This window comes from Patiria miniata, unplaced genomic scaffold, assembly GCF_015706575.1.
Source record: "Patiria miniata isolate m_02_andy unplaced genomic scaffold, ASM1570657v1 HiC_scaffold_7, whole genome shotgun sequence".
Taxonomy (NCBI): domain Eukaryota; kingdom Metazoa; phylum Echinodermata; class Asteroidea; order Valvatida; family Asterinidae; genus Patiria; species Patiria miniata.
The window spans coordinates 39,743,593-39,760,421 of record NW_024037074.1 but is presented as its reverse complement, the minus strand read 5'-3'; the positions used below and the strand labels follow the sequence as shown (position 1 = coordinate 39,760,421).

Below are 16,829 nucleotides of genomic sequence, written 5' to 3'. Positions count from 1 at the left end.
TCCAAAATTATGGCAATTTTTCTGCCCAAAATTACATCACTGTTATTGCTCATAAATCTCGAAAATTCGAATTAGCATAAACACCAAAAAGACACCAAAATGCACTTATACATGGCAAAATGAAAATTCAAAATAAGGTTAAATGGGACACGAAGTTGCATTTACAAGGACTGCATTAACAAATCACATTACATTACATGGGCCCTTTAAAAAATTTAACAAAAATAGGCTTCGTATAACAAATCTTTACAATTAATAATTATCTGTATAATCATTAAATGAACAATGAAATTGACGAATCATCTGCGTACAGTGCAGTAATAAGGCTACAAAAGAACGTTATTCAATCATTCTGGGTACTACTTAAAATTTCAATAAAAGGAGGCTTCGTATATCAAATCTTTTTTTTACAGTTAAGTATTATCTGCATAACCATTAATAGTACATGTACATTTACGGAAACATAGGTTTTACTTTTTTACTATGTATTTCATTCTATTTTATCTTCATTTTGTTCGCATGGTTAAACATGAAGTTTGGGTAGGCCTAAAAAAAATATATATAAGATATATATAATGTGCATCTACAGTAATCTGCGTGTACATAACAAGCACTATATCCTTGTTTAGGTCAGTATATAACTATCAACCCACACAAAAGCATATGGGTTCCCCAACTGTACCGCAGAACAAATATCATCGGAGGAGTTTTGATCATGCATCCCCCGGCTCCCAAGAGAAATCGTTATCGTTTGGTATGATAATGAAAGATTCAGCGAATTGTGTACATGCTTTTTAAGTTATACGTGGTATTCGATTGCGGTTGTTGCAAATTTGCAAGGAGGCCTAGGAGTGACAAATTTCCCGACAAAGCAAGCATGGCTAACTTTTTACAGTTTATGTAGAAACATTTCATGTTAGCATTTTATGTGTCTTTAATAGGTACACTCAGCAACGTTAAAAGTATAGATATATATAATTGAATAAGATATGTGTTTTTGTTAAACTGTATCGAAGCATACACAATATTATACCATAATCTGTTGTAATTTTCCCTGCCATCCCTTTCCAAGACCTGGTGCATTTTGTAAGCTTTTTCCTTTTCAATCAAAGAAATTCTTGTAAAGAGGACAAACTCCCTTCATTTCTGATCTTGATTAAATTTCATCGAGCGAAAAAGTTATTATTGTGTGCCGCATTCATATCTCTGATAAATGCCTTGCTAATCGGCCAGTCGAGACTCGAAGTTACAACTTAAATTGAATTTCTACTTGGTCGTTCTTTATTCATCCAAAGGAGGTTTGTCATTCTGTACCAGCTGTATGCCATTGTCAAATGTATCAGGTTCGTTCGTCAGTTCAGGTTAAACCACGCCCACTTGCCATTAAGTAGCATGTGAAGAATTGGAACCGGAAGATAACGCCGTACAACTTGAGTGATTATCCAATGGGCGCTAGCAATCAGTGGTGCACGCGCGTGCGTGACGTTTTTACTAACGAACTGGATAGTTGATATGGTGTTCTTCAATCCTGCATTTTGTCAACAATGAAATTCAATTTAAGTGTTTCAGTCCCCTCAATTTTCCAAGGAAAACATTCAGATGTCTTGATCAGATGTCTTATACTTGAGGACCACCACGCTCTCCTGGAAGTCAGTAGCGGACACGTCAAATTTGGTGACGACACTGCTAGAAGGGGAACTGATGGATTGAGAAGCAGTGCTTGAAACCAAGGCCACGTCATATGACCGCTTTGGCAAGTGCAATTCCCGACCGCAGCAGATGCGCTTCATGTAGGGTGCAAAGGCGTCGCGGACCTCCTCGCGTCGAGCGCAGAACATGAGGAACACAAGCACGCCCTGAAAAGAAAACAAGCGGAGAAGGTGAACATTTAACAATGCCTGAGATATAAGACTCTCCAGATCGTGCTCTGTAAAATTCAACAAGCTTTTATAAAACCGTAGACTTCACAATCAGGCAATTTTGGCAATATCGAGATGACTAGACTACAATAGTGTCATTTTGTACTACAAGACAAGCATGCTCAATCAATAACTGACTAACTGACTCAATGACTAACTCATTGACTGACTGTACCTTGTCTAATTGGCAGTGCTGTCGTATAGGACTATCCCTTTAGGCCAATAAATGGGCCATATCCGACCCATTGGTTATTGTAGTAATGTACATCCTGAATCAGTTAAAATGCCTCCCCCTCCATTTACCTGCAAGGAGTTGGCCAGACAGAAGATGAGTTGAAAGGTAAAACTCGCTTCTTCGATGGCCAGGAACCCAAAACACCAGGTCAAGCCCATAAGGGCGGAGATTCCCACGGCATTCTGGAGGCGTTTGGAGATCTGCTGGGAGCGAGATGCCTCTTTGACCTTCAGGAGACTGCGCATGACCAAGATGAAGGTGATGATGTTGTGGAGGAGGATGAGACCAATGGGAGCAAGGAGGCCGAGGTACAGCACAAGACCAGGCTCAAGGAAGCAGCTGCAAACGAAGAAATATTAATCATCATTTTTTAAATATTAGGTAGGTAACACCAGCTTTAATATAATACTTAATAACCTGCATAAGTATCACAGTCGCATCTGTATAAGTCTTTGGACATTTTCGAAACTTTGTCTTTGTTTCCAGATTCGGCATGAGTTAAAAGATGTAGAGGCTCTGACTCTGGAGAATTCGGCTCATTATGGGTCCAAGGTCTGCTTGAGGAGTAAAAAATCATATTCGTAAGAGAATAAAATTTAGAGTAGTTTAGATTGTAGAAGGTTCTTAAATTCCCTGCATACAGTGAAGTAAGCAGAATTTTGGGACAAAGCAGACGTTTCGAAAACTTCTCTATATGATAATAATTAGGTAGAGAGAGGTTTTGAGTAATTGGATGAATCTTAACAGCGCCCTCAGATAAGCTAGCATGATCATTCACTTACTAATGTTCGTTGGCAAAGTGATGTGATGCTGCAGCCAATGTGATTATCAACACAATCAATGGTGAACCTAAAAAGGGAGATACAAATCTTATTCTTGATTCAACGTGAATTAAATATTGATTCAACTGATGATAACAATGATTTTGCTTAGTATCTATTTAATGTTTGAGTTAAACTCACCCCAAGCGATGAGGCAAGCCTTGAGCACGTATCGAGGCGTGTCTTCAGGGAACACCTTCACCGTACTGACGTACATGTTCCTGGCTTCAACGGCCATCCACATCATAGTGGACAGAGTCAAGTAGTGGAGTAAAGCAGCCACGAACACACAACCACCTCCGGAACCCTTTTAAATTGAAGTAGATATAACCGTTATAATTTAAAATCAAGACTATATACCGGTCCTGGCCACTTTTGACCTCTTCGTGGCTCTAGATATCTATCGTCCCTTAAATTAAACTGAACAGTTTCGTGCGTTATGTTACATTGGTCACCTTAGCATTGTCGACGCCGGCAACGAACACGATGTACAGCATGAACAACGAGAAGCAGAAATTGATGAAGATCTGACGAGATTTGCCTCTTCGCAGTTTCCTACAACATTAAAACGTTAAGATGTTTATATATATTCTTTTTTTTAGCACTGCCTTACAGCGACAAGACAACACATGGAACGTATGAGTAATAAGCATACACAGAACATGGTTGCGTTTAATTTTTTTGATCGTTTCATTACAATGATCTTACCTGATAGCTAAGTATATGATCAGCGTGATAGCCAGAGCTATGATTGACAGTGCAGCGCCAACCTGGCTGATGATATCAAGCGCTCGCTTAGCAGGAGTGTCATCTTTATCGTCAGGTGCTTGGCCCTTCACATCCTGTGAGAAACGTCAAACCAGTTACGAATCCAGACAATATTCATAGTAGCATCTATGTATCTAAAAAGTAAAATGATCTCCTAATTACAAACGTGGAGAAATATTCAGTGAGTGAAGATGAAGTGTTTTTGTTGGCATTGAATGTAGGCATTTCAAAAAGGTACAAACAGGGAAATAATGAAGATTTTATAGAACAATGTATTGTATTTAATTCTGATAAAATTCCTTCTTTTCCTGACTTAACGGACCTTCCTTTTTCGTATGGCTTAAAGTAGTGTAACTCTTTCTTCGAACTGAAAGAGGTACTCTTTTAATTGCTTTGTGATGTGCTCCATGGTCTAAGCTTGGTACAACCTGCGGGAGTCTATCACCTTGTCGCATTCTTAAATGGAAAAAGCTTTATGTAAGAAGTTTGGAATCATAATAAGATTGAAATATACATACCACTAGGATTGCGAAGTTGGTGGCATGAGAGCAATTACACACGATCGTCTTATTGGTCATTTCAGCAAGCGCGCATCCATCTGTTGTCCAATCGCCGACTCCATCTTCCAGCTCAAAGTCCCAGGACACGCATTGGCCTTCGCTTGATTCCTCCTAAGTTTCGAAATCGGAAGATTGATAAAAGGTACACAAAATTGAATGAGGGCAAAATCTGAAATGATTAGCTTAATGGACATTAACGTTATTTGGCAAGAATATGCCCTCATCATTAATACTGAAGTATTCTACTCTGGATAAACAGGTATATTCTCATGATCACCTTGAATTCAATCACGACTGGTTCTGTGAGGTTGACAAGTTCAACATTCTCCACAGTCAGTGAGACGACAGATCCAGCGACCTTACGAGTCGAGTTACCCTCCCCTCGATGCTCTCTGATCGAAGCAGACTGGAACAACGTGTCATCAGCGTAGATCAGGAAACTGGCTTTCAGCTGAGCTACATTTTGAAGAAATAGTTTAAAGAGGTACGATTCTCATATTTGGTTTGCACTTCCCCCGAAAATCTTATCAACAAACAACGTTTCATAGTGTCATCCCTTGAAATATGTTTTAAGATTCTATGAAAATCTAATTCCGGAGGCTTAGGTTATGCCAAGATTGCCATCATAACTCCACTTCCAATAAGGAACAGCAGAGCGTCTCTTGCTTGAGGACACACGTACGCACAATTTGAACCATTGCATGCATAGTAGACCTCAGCAAGCACCGCATAGCCCCACCCTCTTTTCATCTTATCAAATATCGATTACTCACATAATCTTTGATCACACATGATGAACTTACCATTAGGAGACGGTAACAAATTGATGATGTTGCCAGGCAACCGAGCCGATGCCAAGACATCGAGATCCCTCGGTATCACACTAGAGTTCAAAGTCTCGACCTCGGTACCGGCAAGGGTGCCCTCTTGCGGTGACCCTTGTCCAGGATACGTCACATTTGACTGTTTCACGGACATGAAGCTGAGTCCGTTCCCGGTCTGGTTTGGTTCAAGACTGACCGCCTCCACGTGGATTGAGTCCTGACGTATACTGACTTTACCCTCTTGCTGAAGTGTCAGGGAGATTTGAGTCTCTACGGATTTAACGATGGCTGAGGAGGTACCAGCCTCGATATGAGTGGGCTCGGAGTCAGGAGTTTCAGGCCAAACACTCATGATGACATTGCTGACAGTCTCCAGCACTAGTTCTGTCACCTTCAAGAAATCATGATTATAATTAAACTTCAATAACATATATTTCTACCATATGTTCCACAGCCCTTTTTTCTTTGAACCATGTATAAAGTCCCCTCTCCGGAATGGTAATTCACCATACCTCTTTGTCCCCCGATCCTGCTTTAACGATGTTCTCCAAAATGCTGGCAACCATCGCAACATCTGCTGCCTCCTTAGATGAATCTGACGTCCGATTGGCTAGAAACTCGGCCACTTCGACTGCATTGCCTTTGCTAACCTCAACCTGTCAACGAATATGGTTCATGGTCACATCTTCATATCTAAGCTTCTTAAAACACCGCATCTGCCTGCAGTTTTTCACAATTTGCTCAAGTAAACACAGTGTGATTCAAAAACTAGGACCTCTCTGCAAGTGCCACCATATTAGAATGCCTTTCTGAAAATTGAGCCATCATCTAATTTGGATCAACTAACGTCCTGAGATAAAACAAATTACCTTGACGACGTTTGCGAGAGACACTTCCTTCTTGTCCCCGCAGCCACGAGTCTCCTGCTCCTCCCATCGGAAGTAGAGAGGAGCCTCCAACTTTGAACAGTTTCGGACGGCTACGGGTTGACCGGCTTCATTTAGGGTCATTAAAACGTAGTAATGCAGATGAACAAAACCATTTTATCAGAAGAAACTGAATTGTTCTAATAAATGCGATATAAGTGAGTCTTGCGGCCAAGAAACAGCGAACGAAAAAGAGAAAGAACAAAGAAGAGGTGGAGAGACGATTAAGAGAAAGAATGGATACATCAGGCAGAGCAAGGAACATTTTGGACTATGGTGAAGGTTTCAAAGACTGTGACAGATTCTAAAGTCAAACCATTTTCAGTTGTCAGTGGACATCGTTGGACAGACTTGGCAGTGGATCCAGCTACTGCTACAGGCCATCTCAGACCGTCATTGGTTGTGTTGGTTGGGCACTGACCTGTTGTGAAAGCACGACAAAGCGTTTTACTAATCTCTCACTCAGTTATTTTAAAATTCTTTTGATAGGGGTCCAAACAAACTCTTTGAACTATCTTTGCCAAGTTTTGAAATACTCATTTCTCACCTTGTACCACAACAAAGAGTGAACATTCGAAGTGCAGATTGTATGCTGCAAACGATTGCTGATAGTCTACTCGGTGAGTTCCTATCAACAATTCAACACCAGGATTGCAACTTGAGGTGAAGTTTGTAGGTCCGTCCCATCCAGTTAGATCCGGTTCCAACCAGCTCACACTGGTACTGGTCGAGCCAGGACTTGCTAATGCCGAGAAATTGGCTGGGCAGACGAGTTTCACCACTGAGAAAGAAGACCAAAAAGTTATAACTAAGTACCTGCAGAGCTATTCTGTTTGTGAAATTGAGGAAGAAACCTTCATTCTTATTTAGGAAAGCACGTGGATAGACGGCTGGAATCCGAGAGAAGTGACTCGAGTTGAGTCGAGTCATTAGGTCAAGAAGGTCGAGTCGAGTCGAGTCAAGTCACAGTGTGTGGTCGAGTCGAGTCAAGTATGTAGCTCGAGTTAATTCGAGTCACAAATGTTTGAACACTATACAATAAATAATCACAAGAGAGAAAGTCATTTTTATGGTTTTTTGTTTTCGTTCGGGCTACTACATGTGGTGACACCACATTTGACTCTTATTGAAAATAAAAAAGGGGTGCCAGCTGATCGCCATGGGCCTTATTCATGAGTTGGCCATTTTTGTCGAGTTCCCTGAATGTATTTTATTAATTGTTAACTGTTGACTGGGATGGCGCCAGACTTTTTATGTGGGCACAATGCAGCCTTATTTTACTGTCATTTGTTTTTAAATATGGCTTTAAACATTAGGGAATGTTTAATTACACATGTTAAATTCTTCATTGAAGCAGACTGAAATTTATTATACATTAACTTGCTTTCATTCCTCTTCGCAAGTTCCAAAAATTAAGATTTTACCTAACTTTCAATTCAATATGGCCGATTCGTGAATAAGGCCCATTCAACTTATGGGAACATATTATTCGCGACCATTCTAACGTGACGTGAACAAAAACCGGCACCGGCGTAAGCCATTGCAAATATTTTTCGCAAAGTTTGCTTCTATTTTTGGGACTCTTATTAGCCTTCCTCGAGTCGAGTCGAGTCATTCTGATGAGGGACTCGAGTCGAGTTGAGTCATTTGATCGCAGTGAGTCGAATCGAGTCGAGTCATTTGCCCTTAGGGACTCGAGTAGAGTCGAGTCATCAAAAATTGTGACTGGAGTCGGACTCGAGTCGAATCATTGACTCGGATCATTACAACTCTGGGTGATATCAACAAAAGCAGGCAGTAGTAAAGAGGTTGTGGAATGCTCGAAGACATTTCCGTCATTTTTTGGGTATATGTAGCCTAAGGTGTTCACACGTGTGATGAAATAAAAACGACTATTGTGTCTGTCATGAAATGAGTACAAAAGGTACTCCCGATGCAGCGTAGTATGAACAAGTCCTCTTTATTACGTCACGATTTACTATGTTTCGTTTGCTGCCCCCAACGACGACTTTTACACAAATTGCAAGTTCGGGTCGAAACATGACCTGAAAAAAGCTCTCAAAAGTACCTTTAGTACTCATTTCATGACAGACACAATAGTCGTTTTTATTTCATCACACCTTAGGCTACATATACCCGAAAAATGACAGAAATGTCTTCGAGCATTCCACAACCTCTTTAAGACATCATTAATCCGTCCAGGATATATCAGTGGCGAATTCTGAATTCTGAAATGAGGAGTTGCAGTCAACGCATAAACATACGAAACACCTGGCAGCAATAGATCAAGATTTGTAATATGGAGGGATTTTGTAATGCAAGGAACTTCAGGAAATGTTGGTCTTTTTTCCAGTATGTAAATACGAATGTAATTAACATTGGTCAGTCGGGGGTGGTTAACCACCCAAACCACCCATTGGATCCATCCTTGCATAGGAGAGAGGCGCAACAACTGATGACAAACTGACTTGTGTGTTCACCAAACACAAAATCAATGAAACCTTCAAACACGTCGGCAGGCAGGTTTCAGTTGAGCAATTGAACATAAGTTAATTGAATGGTTAATTCATTGTCGTTAGACACATTAACTTTTGACGCAATCAAATAAATGGAATCAAATAAAGCGAAATAAAATCAAATACGGCTACTCAATAAGTGATATATATAACGAATCGGGACGGCATTTCCACTATCTCAACAGGCCTAAGCACCGCATAAGCTATAATGAACATGTTATGATCCCATTGCTCGGTGTTTTTTAAAGTCAAGTTGATGAAGTTTAACATGAGAAAGTTACAGAAAGGTACACACCTGTCACTGTCACGGTGAAGTTACAAGACGCAACGTTCCCGTCTTGGTCTGCAACTGTGTAGGTTACCATGGTAACATTACCCACGGGGAACATGTCACCAGGGTGATGGCTAGGGTTCCATAGCAACGGCGAGTTTGGATCTGATGCTGTCACGTTAGGCCACGCCACGGGGACTGATTCTATGCTGAGGTCCACTAGACGATAAATGTCGCCCGGGCAACCGGTGGTGAAAGTAGGTGGGGTCAGATCTGTGACGTAAAGAGATTAGTAAGGAGAGAATAAAAGTGACATGTGACCGGGTCACATGAAAACTGTGTTAATTGATCGTCGACGTAAAAGTGACGGGGTTTCTAGCAAGATGTATCAAGCACGATTAAGTTTAGTACACGTGCGCATCACATGCAGACGATACGAAAAGGAGTTTTAAAGGCTTATAAACGTTTAAAAACAGTTGGATTAATCGATATCCTGAAAAAATCGATGTTTTGAACATCACTTATAAAGAAATGCAACATTTTGGGGTATGGTTTCGCAGAAAAGTGTTCGGGTGTAAACATTTGAAATGACTGCCTACCTATGACTGTGATTTGCATGTTGCAGTTTGCAACGTTGTTGATGGCATCTTTGGCAGTGTACTGCAATGTGTGCACAGACTGCGCAAGACTCAAACTGATGCTGTCATTTACAAGATGCATGGAACCATCTACGTCAATGGTGATTTCGAACCATCCGCTGTTGTCGTATGCAGAGACAGGATGAGGAAGGATGACCGTAGCAAAGTTCTGGTTTGTATCCGTCTCGGTGGTTTGATCGGATGGACAGGTGATGACTGGCGGCTTATTTTCTGAAAGTAAATACTATCAATCCTCATAAAAATGTACATACCTGTTATCCTGAGGAATGCTACTCGCTGATTCAAAATAGTTTATTTGGACCTAGACCCTTACCCACGCCTTTTGGGTCGGATCCAGACATCAGAATTGACGACTTAATGTTAAATGACAACAGTAACAATTCTCAATCGTCTTAAAATCATTAATCCAGACCAGTATATGGCTATATTGGGATGATGTTGACTATATCAAGGTTTAAATGACCCTTCTGTCCCTAAGCCTCCAAGCCCTTGCATCATACAACCAGCGGCGTAGCTACGGGGTATTATTTGTACTCGGTGACAGCAAATATAAAAAAGAATACATTCTAAGTGAATCGTAATGCATGTAGCATATTGCTATATTTTGTGGTATATTATTTTAATATAACACAGTAAAGGCTTACCAATAACGGTGATTTGCGTGCGGCACGTTGCATAGTTGTTTGCATCACTCGCTGTATATTGCAGTACATATGAGGAGTTTGCCATACTCAATCTGACCGTGTCATTAACACAGTGCGTAGAATCATCAACGTCAATGGTTATTTCGAAATGTCCACTGTTGTCGAACGCAGAGGCTGCGCCGGGGAGGGTAAATGTTGCGAAGTTCTGGTTTGTATCTGTCTCGATGGTCTTATCGGGTGGGCAGGTTATCTCTGGCGGCTGAGTATCTGAAAGGAAAAATTATTAATATTGACACCAATATATATTTGTAGGTTACCCGACATATAATCACCTTTTAGGAGATCCTGATCCGCAGAGCCATGACCTCTTCCTTTCGCGGGCCGCGGGATGCAGAAATCAGACTTGACGAACTAAGTTAGTTAGATGAAATAGTAAACCATTGTCAATACTCTTTAAGTCAGCATTTCAGACCATTTTTGTATGGCTATTGGGATTGTTGACTACGTATTCAAGGTTTATATGAGAGGGCCTTCTGCCCCTTAGCCCCCTCTTGCATCATCCAACGCTACGGCTTGAGATCCTTCCAGAAAGTAACATGATATGCATAGCCTTGCTGGATCAGTACTGCAGTGACACAGCCAATGAGTTAGTCAGAGGACGGGAGGCCGGTACTTCGGATCCAGCAAAAATTAGAAAGAATACATTTAAAGATAATCTTATTACATGAGTTATATTTTGTGATATAATGTAATACGATAATCGCCTACCAAGAACGGTGATTTGCGTGCGGCACGTTGCAACGTTGTTGTTTGCATCACTTGCAGTGTATTGCAGTACGTATGGGGAGTTGGCAAGACTCAAACTGACTACGTCATTAACACGGTGTGTAGAACCATCCAAGTCAATTGCGATTTCGAAATGTCCGCTGTCGTCGGATGCAGAGGCTGCTTCGGGGAGGGTAAATGTTGCGAAGTTCTGGTTAAGATCTGTATGAATCGTCCGATTGGGTGGGCAGGTAATCTCTGGCGGTTGATCAGGATCTGAAAGAAAATATGATTAATCTTCACATCAATGTATATTAAATAGGTTTCCCGCCATATCTTCACCCCATAAGAGGAATACGCTACATGTAGGCCCATGTTGATGCCAAATAGATAGACCCGGAGCCTCCTCCATCTCATTCGGGGTAGGACCCAGATATCAGACTTGACAGGCGAATGCGAAGCGAATTTGACGTCAGGGGAGCACTCAATGCGAAATTCGCCGGAGGCGAAATGTGTTCAACTTGTGCGAATTCGCATCGCCCTGACGACACAAAGTCGCGTTCGCTTTCGCGCCAAGTATGAACCGGGCTTTAGATGAGACAGTGACAATACTCAATCATCTTGAAGTCAGTATTCAAGACCTTTTTTCATGGCTATTGCGGTTGTTAACTATACGTAGTCCCTCTTACTAATCCCCCTCTTGTATCATCCAACGCCTTTCAAGAATCTTCCAGAAACTAACATGACATGGGCGTCGCGAGGGGGGGGGGGCAAGGGGGACAAATGCCCACCCCCCGGAAAAGCAACCAAAAAAAAAAAAGGAAGAAAAAAAAGAACAAAAAAAAAGAAAAAGAGGCGCGAAGACAAAGTGGTGTAAATTTAATGAGTCGGGGGGGGGGGAGGGCAAAATGTCCCTGCCCCCCTCTAAAACTGATAAATCGAGAATGTGTTGAGAAATACAAGCATTTTTTGGCAAAAAAAAAAAATGTTGCCCCCCTCTAAAAAAAATCCTGGCGACGCCCATGTAACATGATACGCAAAGTCAAGCTTGACCCAAAATTGTCAGTTTCGGGTATTATTTGTACTCAGTGACACAAGTCAGCGAGTTAGTCATAGGGAGAATGCTGAGCACGAGCGTGATCTTTTCGACGCAAACGTCGTCACTGTCACCACGAAACGAAGTGACACTAACATCGAAAAATATTTTGCGATTTCAATTTTTTTCCTAATTTGTGATTAATTACACATAATCTATCACCTCAGGAAGTTACTATAGACAGAGTTAACTAGTTTTGTCAAAATATTAATTAACATTAATTTACGTTTGTAACTTAATGGGTCAAAACCGGAAACTTCGTTTTCACGAAGTGTACTATACCATTCTTTCGCGTGTAAAGTGACTGCACACTACGTGTCAAAAACGGGTTTTGCGTTTTCACAAAGTAACACAAATGTCACGTGATATGCGCAACTCACTTCTGGCGTTATCACGAAGTAGCGCTGAGCCCATAGCTAATACACATGGTTTGCGTCACTTCGTGAAAACAGCGTTATCTGATTTTTGAGTTTTCACGAAGTGTACTTATGGTTAATTAGTTTGATAACTCATTAATAGTTATTTTGTTCAATAAAAAACATGCATTAACGTGTCATTCAAGATCCCAGCTTTCAGACAATGCATCAAAATATGAATTTTGAGGCTAAAACAATATTCAGATAACCGTTTCAAAACATCGTCAACTTAAATCGGTTTTATCTCGAAACACACATTTTGCACTGTGCGGGGGTTAAAGTTACTTCGTGGTGACGGTAACGACGTGCGCAAAGGACCCTGGAAATTACACGTTTAAAAGACGTCTGGGAAAGGCGGGACTTCTTTTCTATCGTTATAAAGAGGGTGAGTACGCTTCTAAAGCGTAAATAAACTACAAATAAAGTCTAAATGTGAAATTCAAAATTTGACAAAGTTCTACATTTTCGGGTACATGTTCCAAGTGTGGCCCTTATTTACGGAGATGGTCCAGTAAATTGGCCACATTTTTTATGGGGCTAGTTGCGTATATAGCCGCCAGCATCCCTTGCAGTGTATTGTAAAGCGTGTGGAGAGTTTACAAAAAAAATACTCAAACTGACTATGCCATTAACATGGTGTGTAGAACCATCTGCATCAATGGTGATGTCGAAATGTCCGCTGTTGTCGGATGCAGAGGCTGCGGAGGGGAAATGTTGCGAAGTTCTGGTTTGGATCTGTCTCGTTCTGAAAGCGTTAAAGGCAGTGAATGTGTGTTAAATAGTACAAAACCCGAATTGGAGATAGCTTTCATATAAAATGTATTTTCGATCTCGTAAAAAAACTCAGTCTGTTATCAACAACTTACTACATCGAACCCCGGCATCCTCGCTATGCACGCAGTTGTGTCCCGATCCCTTTATTGCCTGGCAATCAAACACTGTCTCCTCGTTACCCGTGCAATGAACATCATCCAACAGTATGTCTCCGGTTCCCTCACCAAATGCAGCTTTACGGGGAGCCGCATACGCTTCTCCAAAACCCAGTTCCCGGCAGATAACGGTTGCGTCTCGTAGGTCCCACAAGTCATCACAGACCGTCCCCCAAGCACCGTTCCAGAACACCTCCACTCGACCTTCCATGGAGTCCGACCCGCCTACCAAACGAACTATCAAAACCAAAAGAAATTTCTTTGACTCAGTAGGGAAGTTCAAGCCTAGATCTAGTGCCCAAAAAACTAAAAGTAGAAAATAGATCCAGAACCACATTTTCGGGGGGGGGGGGAGGAGAAGGTTTTTTTTCCAAAAACAGGTAACTACGATAAAGATGCCACACCCACAGTCTTAATTCTTTCGACATTAATTTAGTGTCTTTTGAAGGTTTGATTTCGTGCATTTTTGTTAGTATTTTTGGCTCTAGTTTTCTTGCCTGCGTTGTTTTCTCAGGCTTTCCTTTTGTTTTTCGATACAAATAACTGTGGGCAGTATTCTTAACAAGTTTCAGTAATAAATGTTGTTAACTTAGTATTTTAGTTACCTTGAATTCAAGGAAATCATGGTGGATCATTAACTTATCTCTGTTCCTTGAGGTACAAAGCGTACTACTGGTACACAGTGCGATATTGCGGAAACAAATAAAGTTTCTCATGAAATGAACACTTCAAACAATACTTCAAACAATGAAATGTTCATACTTCAAGAAATGAAACGTTTATGGAAGCCGACAGTTAAAATAATTACAGATACCGATACCTTTGGTTATCAATTTGGAAATTCCCCGTGTGTATATAACAAGAAATCAATTATCAAGTCCAGACCCAACCTGCTAAAGCTTGTTGCGCTCAAGATCCTCGCCTATTTTCCTGTACAATTATAGGCCTAATAAATCCATCACTTCCCAAAAAAGTCGCCTTTGTTCTCTTGTGTAAATCCCCTAACACTCTCGCATCGATTAAAATGCCTCAAAACTTCTTAGTTAAGTTTTCTCCTCTTCGATATGTTCTCCCTTAACGGTCAACCGAACTTAGCATCGTGTTTCAGAATCTCCCGCCTCAACGGACTACTGAACGTAGCATCCACTACTTAAACTACTCCACCAGCAAGAGTCCGGCAGCCTGCTGGGGAATGGCGAACAGAGCATACTGTTCGAAACGTCGAGTTAAATAATCAACTGGTTCTTCTCAGAACCACACAACTCATCACCATGCAAACCCTTAACCCTATAAAAGGGCCGGGTAATTTTGACCATCTCTCAGCCGGTAGGGGGGGGATTCCGCCCCCCCCCCCCCCACTTAGATCTCGGCCATCGAGTCACGAACAATTTTGAAACTAAATACATTCATAGAGCAACTTATCATGGTCATACCCAAGAAATTTCATGAATATAGGGCAAAGGGTTTTGGAATTATGGTTAATTAACTATTTATATGCACGAATGGTAATTCTGCTCTGTGTACACTATACGTTATGGGAAAATTCAGTTTTCACGGCGGTGGTATCATTCCGCCCCCCGGCCCCTTTAGGGTTAAGTCTTATTTAACTTTTCAAAAGTATAGTTCCCGCCAAAATATTTCGGTCGAAAATCCCATTTGTCGATAAAGCTACAGTCTAAAAACGTGGCACGGATATAAACAGTTATCCATACTGAGACCCCCATTAAAGGGGCTGGCGCTGGCCAATTCATCGTATTCGACAATATAATGCTGGTGTGTTTTACACTATTTAACGAAAAGAGGTTTACCTTTAGTTTGAGCTTTGACTGGAACCTTGGCCATCAAAACCAACAGAAAAGCGAACACCATCAACAGGTATGTGTTCACTCCTTTTCCGGCATCCATTCTAGATGTCGAACAAGTTAAACCTGACGTCGAACAATCTTACGGACTTTTCTTCAGTCACGTTTATCAGAATGTAACTTTCTCAGTCCATGCAATCAACGATATGGTTCGTGCGCAGTTCGGACAGACGGCTATATACTCGACGAGAAAACGTCTGGACAGTCTTCGTCGCGAACAGGAAATAGAACAGTCCGCACCCTAGCTCAGTGTTTGTATGTACTTGGCAGTTGAAAATTAATGGTCTGTCACGTCAAATCGAAACAATAATAAGTGTGCGGGTCCTTTCATCAAGTGAACAAAAGCCACCATGGGACTGGTTCAAACGGGTCCTGGAAATTCACGCTTCAATACCTATAAAAATGACAATTTGTTTTACAGCTCCATCATTGGACACGTCAATACCTCGATGGAAAGAAAATTCATCCCATCATTACATTTTTTATGCTCCAGCAACCAAGTGAGCGCCAAAGATGTGGCAGCGAACTTTGTCAACTCTAACGATTTTCTTTGTTGTATTTCCAAACCAGTTCTAGCCTTTAGTCAAGTCCCACGCGCCTATACCCGGACCATCCGGACACGTAATTACGCATCCCGGATGCTGGCACGTAAAAAGACTAGCACGAGCGGCGAAGCCGCGAGGGCCTTTACTAGCTCGTGGAACTACTTATATTCATTTATTCACGTAATATACATCAAGCAATATAAACCAATCATCTAACGGTGGGTTGCGGTTTCCAGCAACAGCAAGCGCGCCATGGCGCGCGTGCTGTCTGGCGCCAGACGACGGCTGATTTACGTTAGTAATTCTGCATTGTCATTGGTCAATTCACAACGGGTAATGCATTATGCATGTCTACCAAATCGGTAAACAAATGTAAAGAAAAACATAAGCGTTCTCCACGAGATGGTAAAGGCCCTCGCGGCTTTGCCGCTCGTGCTAGTCTTTTTACGTGTCAGCATCCGTTGTGCGTCACGTGTCCGGGTAAGTGCGTGGGACTTGACTAAAGGCTAAACCAGTTCAAGCTGATAACGTGATATTGGACTTGCTTTCAGGGCCAGCCCTGACAGAGTTGTAAATGGTTACTACATAGACTTAAGTGGTTTAGTCAAATTTAACTGGAGTGCTTTCATAGTGTACATCGCGCTAGTTCCTGGTGCAAGACTTAACAACTATCCTGTGTGTCTCTGACTCACTGTCGATTGTAAGCCGGGCAGTGCTATTGTGTAGGATTACCGGTCCACAGCGCCATTGAATGTGCCACATCCGGCCATGGTATACACCACATGCATGACAATATTATAGGAAAACTGGGGAGACGATTGGGAATGCGGAAATCAAAGGACATTTTGTAGAAGTTTCATACGTTGTCAAACTGTATGAAGCACGGCACGAACGGGCTACTGGGCTTTCTTTAATGGCCTGTCACATTATATGCGATCTCATAGGAGACCTTACGGCGACAAAAATATTTCATAAATTTAACAATCGCAGCGAGGACGCAAGAAAATGACAACTTTCTGTCTCAAAGAAGCTCAAGCTACGCCCATACGGTGCTCTTCCCGCGCTTACGATGC

General features: G+C 41.6%; 1 protein-coding gene across 1 annotated transcript; it reads right to left on the bottom strand.

Annotated features, from left to right (window-relative positions):
- On the bottom strand, positions 1-14,662 carry LOC119746406. The gene is made up of 18 exons (XM_038223326.1): positions 13,287-14,662; positions 10,912-11,184; positions 10,144-10,410; positions 9,440-9,709; positions 8,865-9,113; positions 6,601-6,834; positions 6,370-6,474; positions 5,997-6,121; positions 5,640-5,783; positions 5,107-5,518; positions 4,581-4,759; positions 4,262-4,414; positions 3,684-3,817; positions 3,431-3,530; positions 3,117-3,282; positions 2,937-3,003; positions 2,223-2,493; positions 1-1,856 (listed from the first exon to the last, which is right to left on the bottom strand). Exons 1-18 carry the CDS (start codon positions 13,684-13,686, stop codon positions 1,596-1,598), a joined length of 3,810 nt encoding a protein of 1,269 aa, XP_038079254.1. The 5' UTR covers positions 13,687-14,662; the 3' UTR covers positions 1-1,595.
- Positions 14,663-16,829: the final 2,167 nt, after the last annotated feature.

What these genes read in the sequence shown, in the direction of transcription:
- LOC119746406 (XM_038223326.1), bottom strand. Translation starts at nt 13,686, where the DNA reads ATGTGGTTCTGGATCTATTTTCTACTTTTAGTTTTTTGGGCACTAGAT. An exon ending in CTCTCGCAAACGTCGTCAAG is followed by an intron (nt 5,784 to 5,996) that starts GTAATTTGTTTT and finishes ATTCGTTGACAG; the next exon opens with GTTGAGGTTAGCAAAGGCAA. An exon ending in CAGTCGTGATTGAATTCAAG is followed by an intron (nt 4,415 to 4,580) that starts GTGATCATGAGA and finishes TTCGAAACTTAG; the next exon opens with GAGGAATCAAGCGAAGGCCA.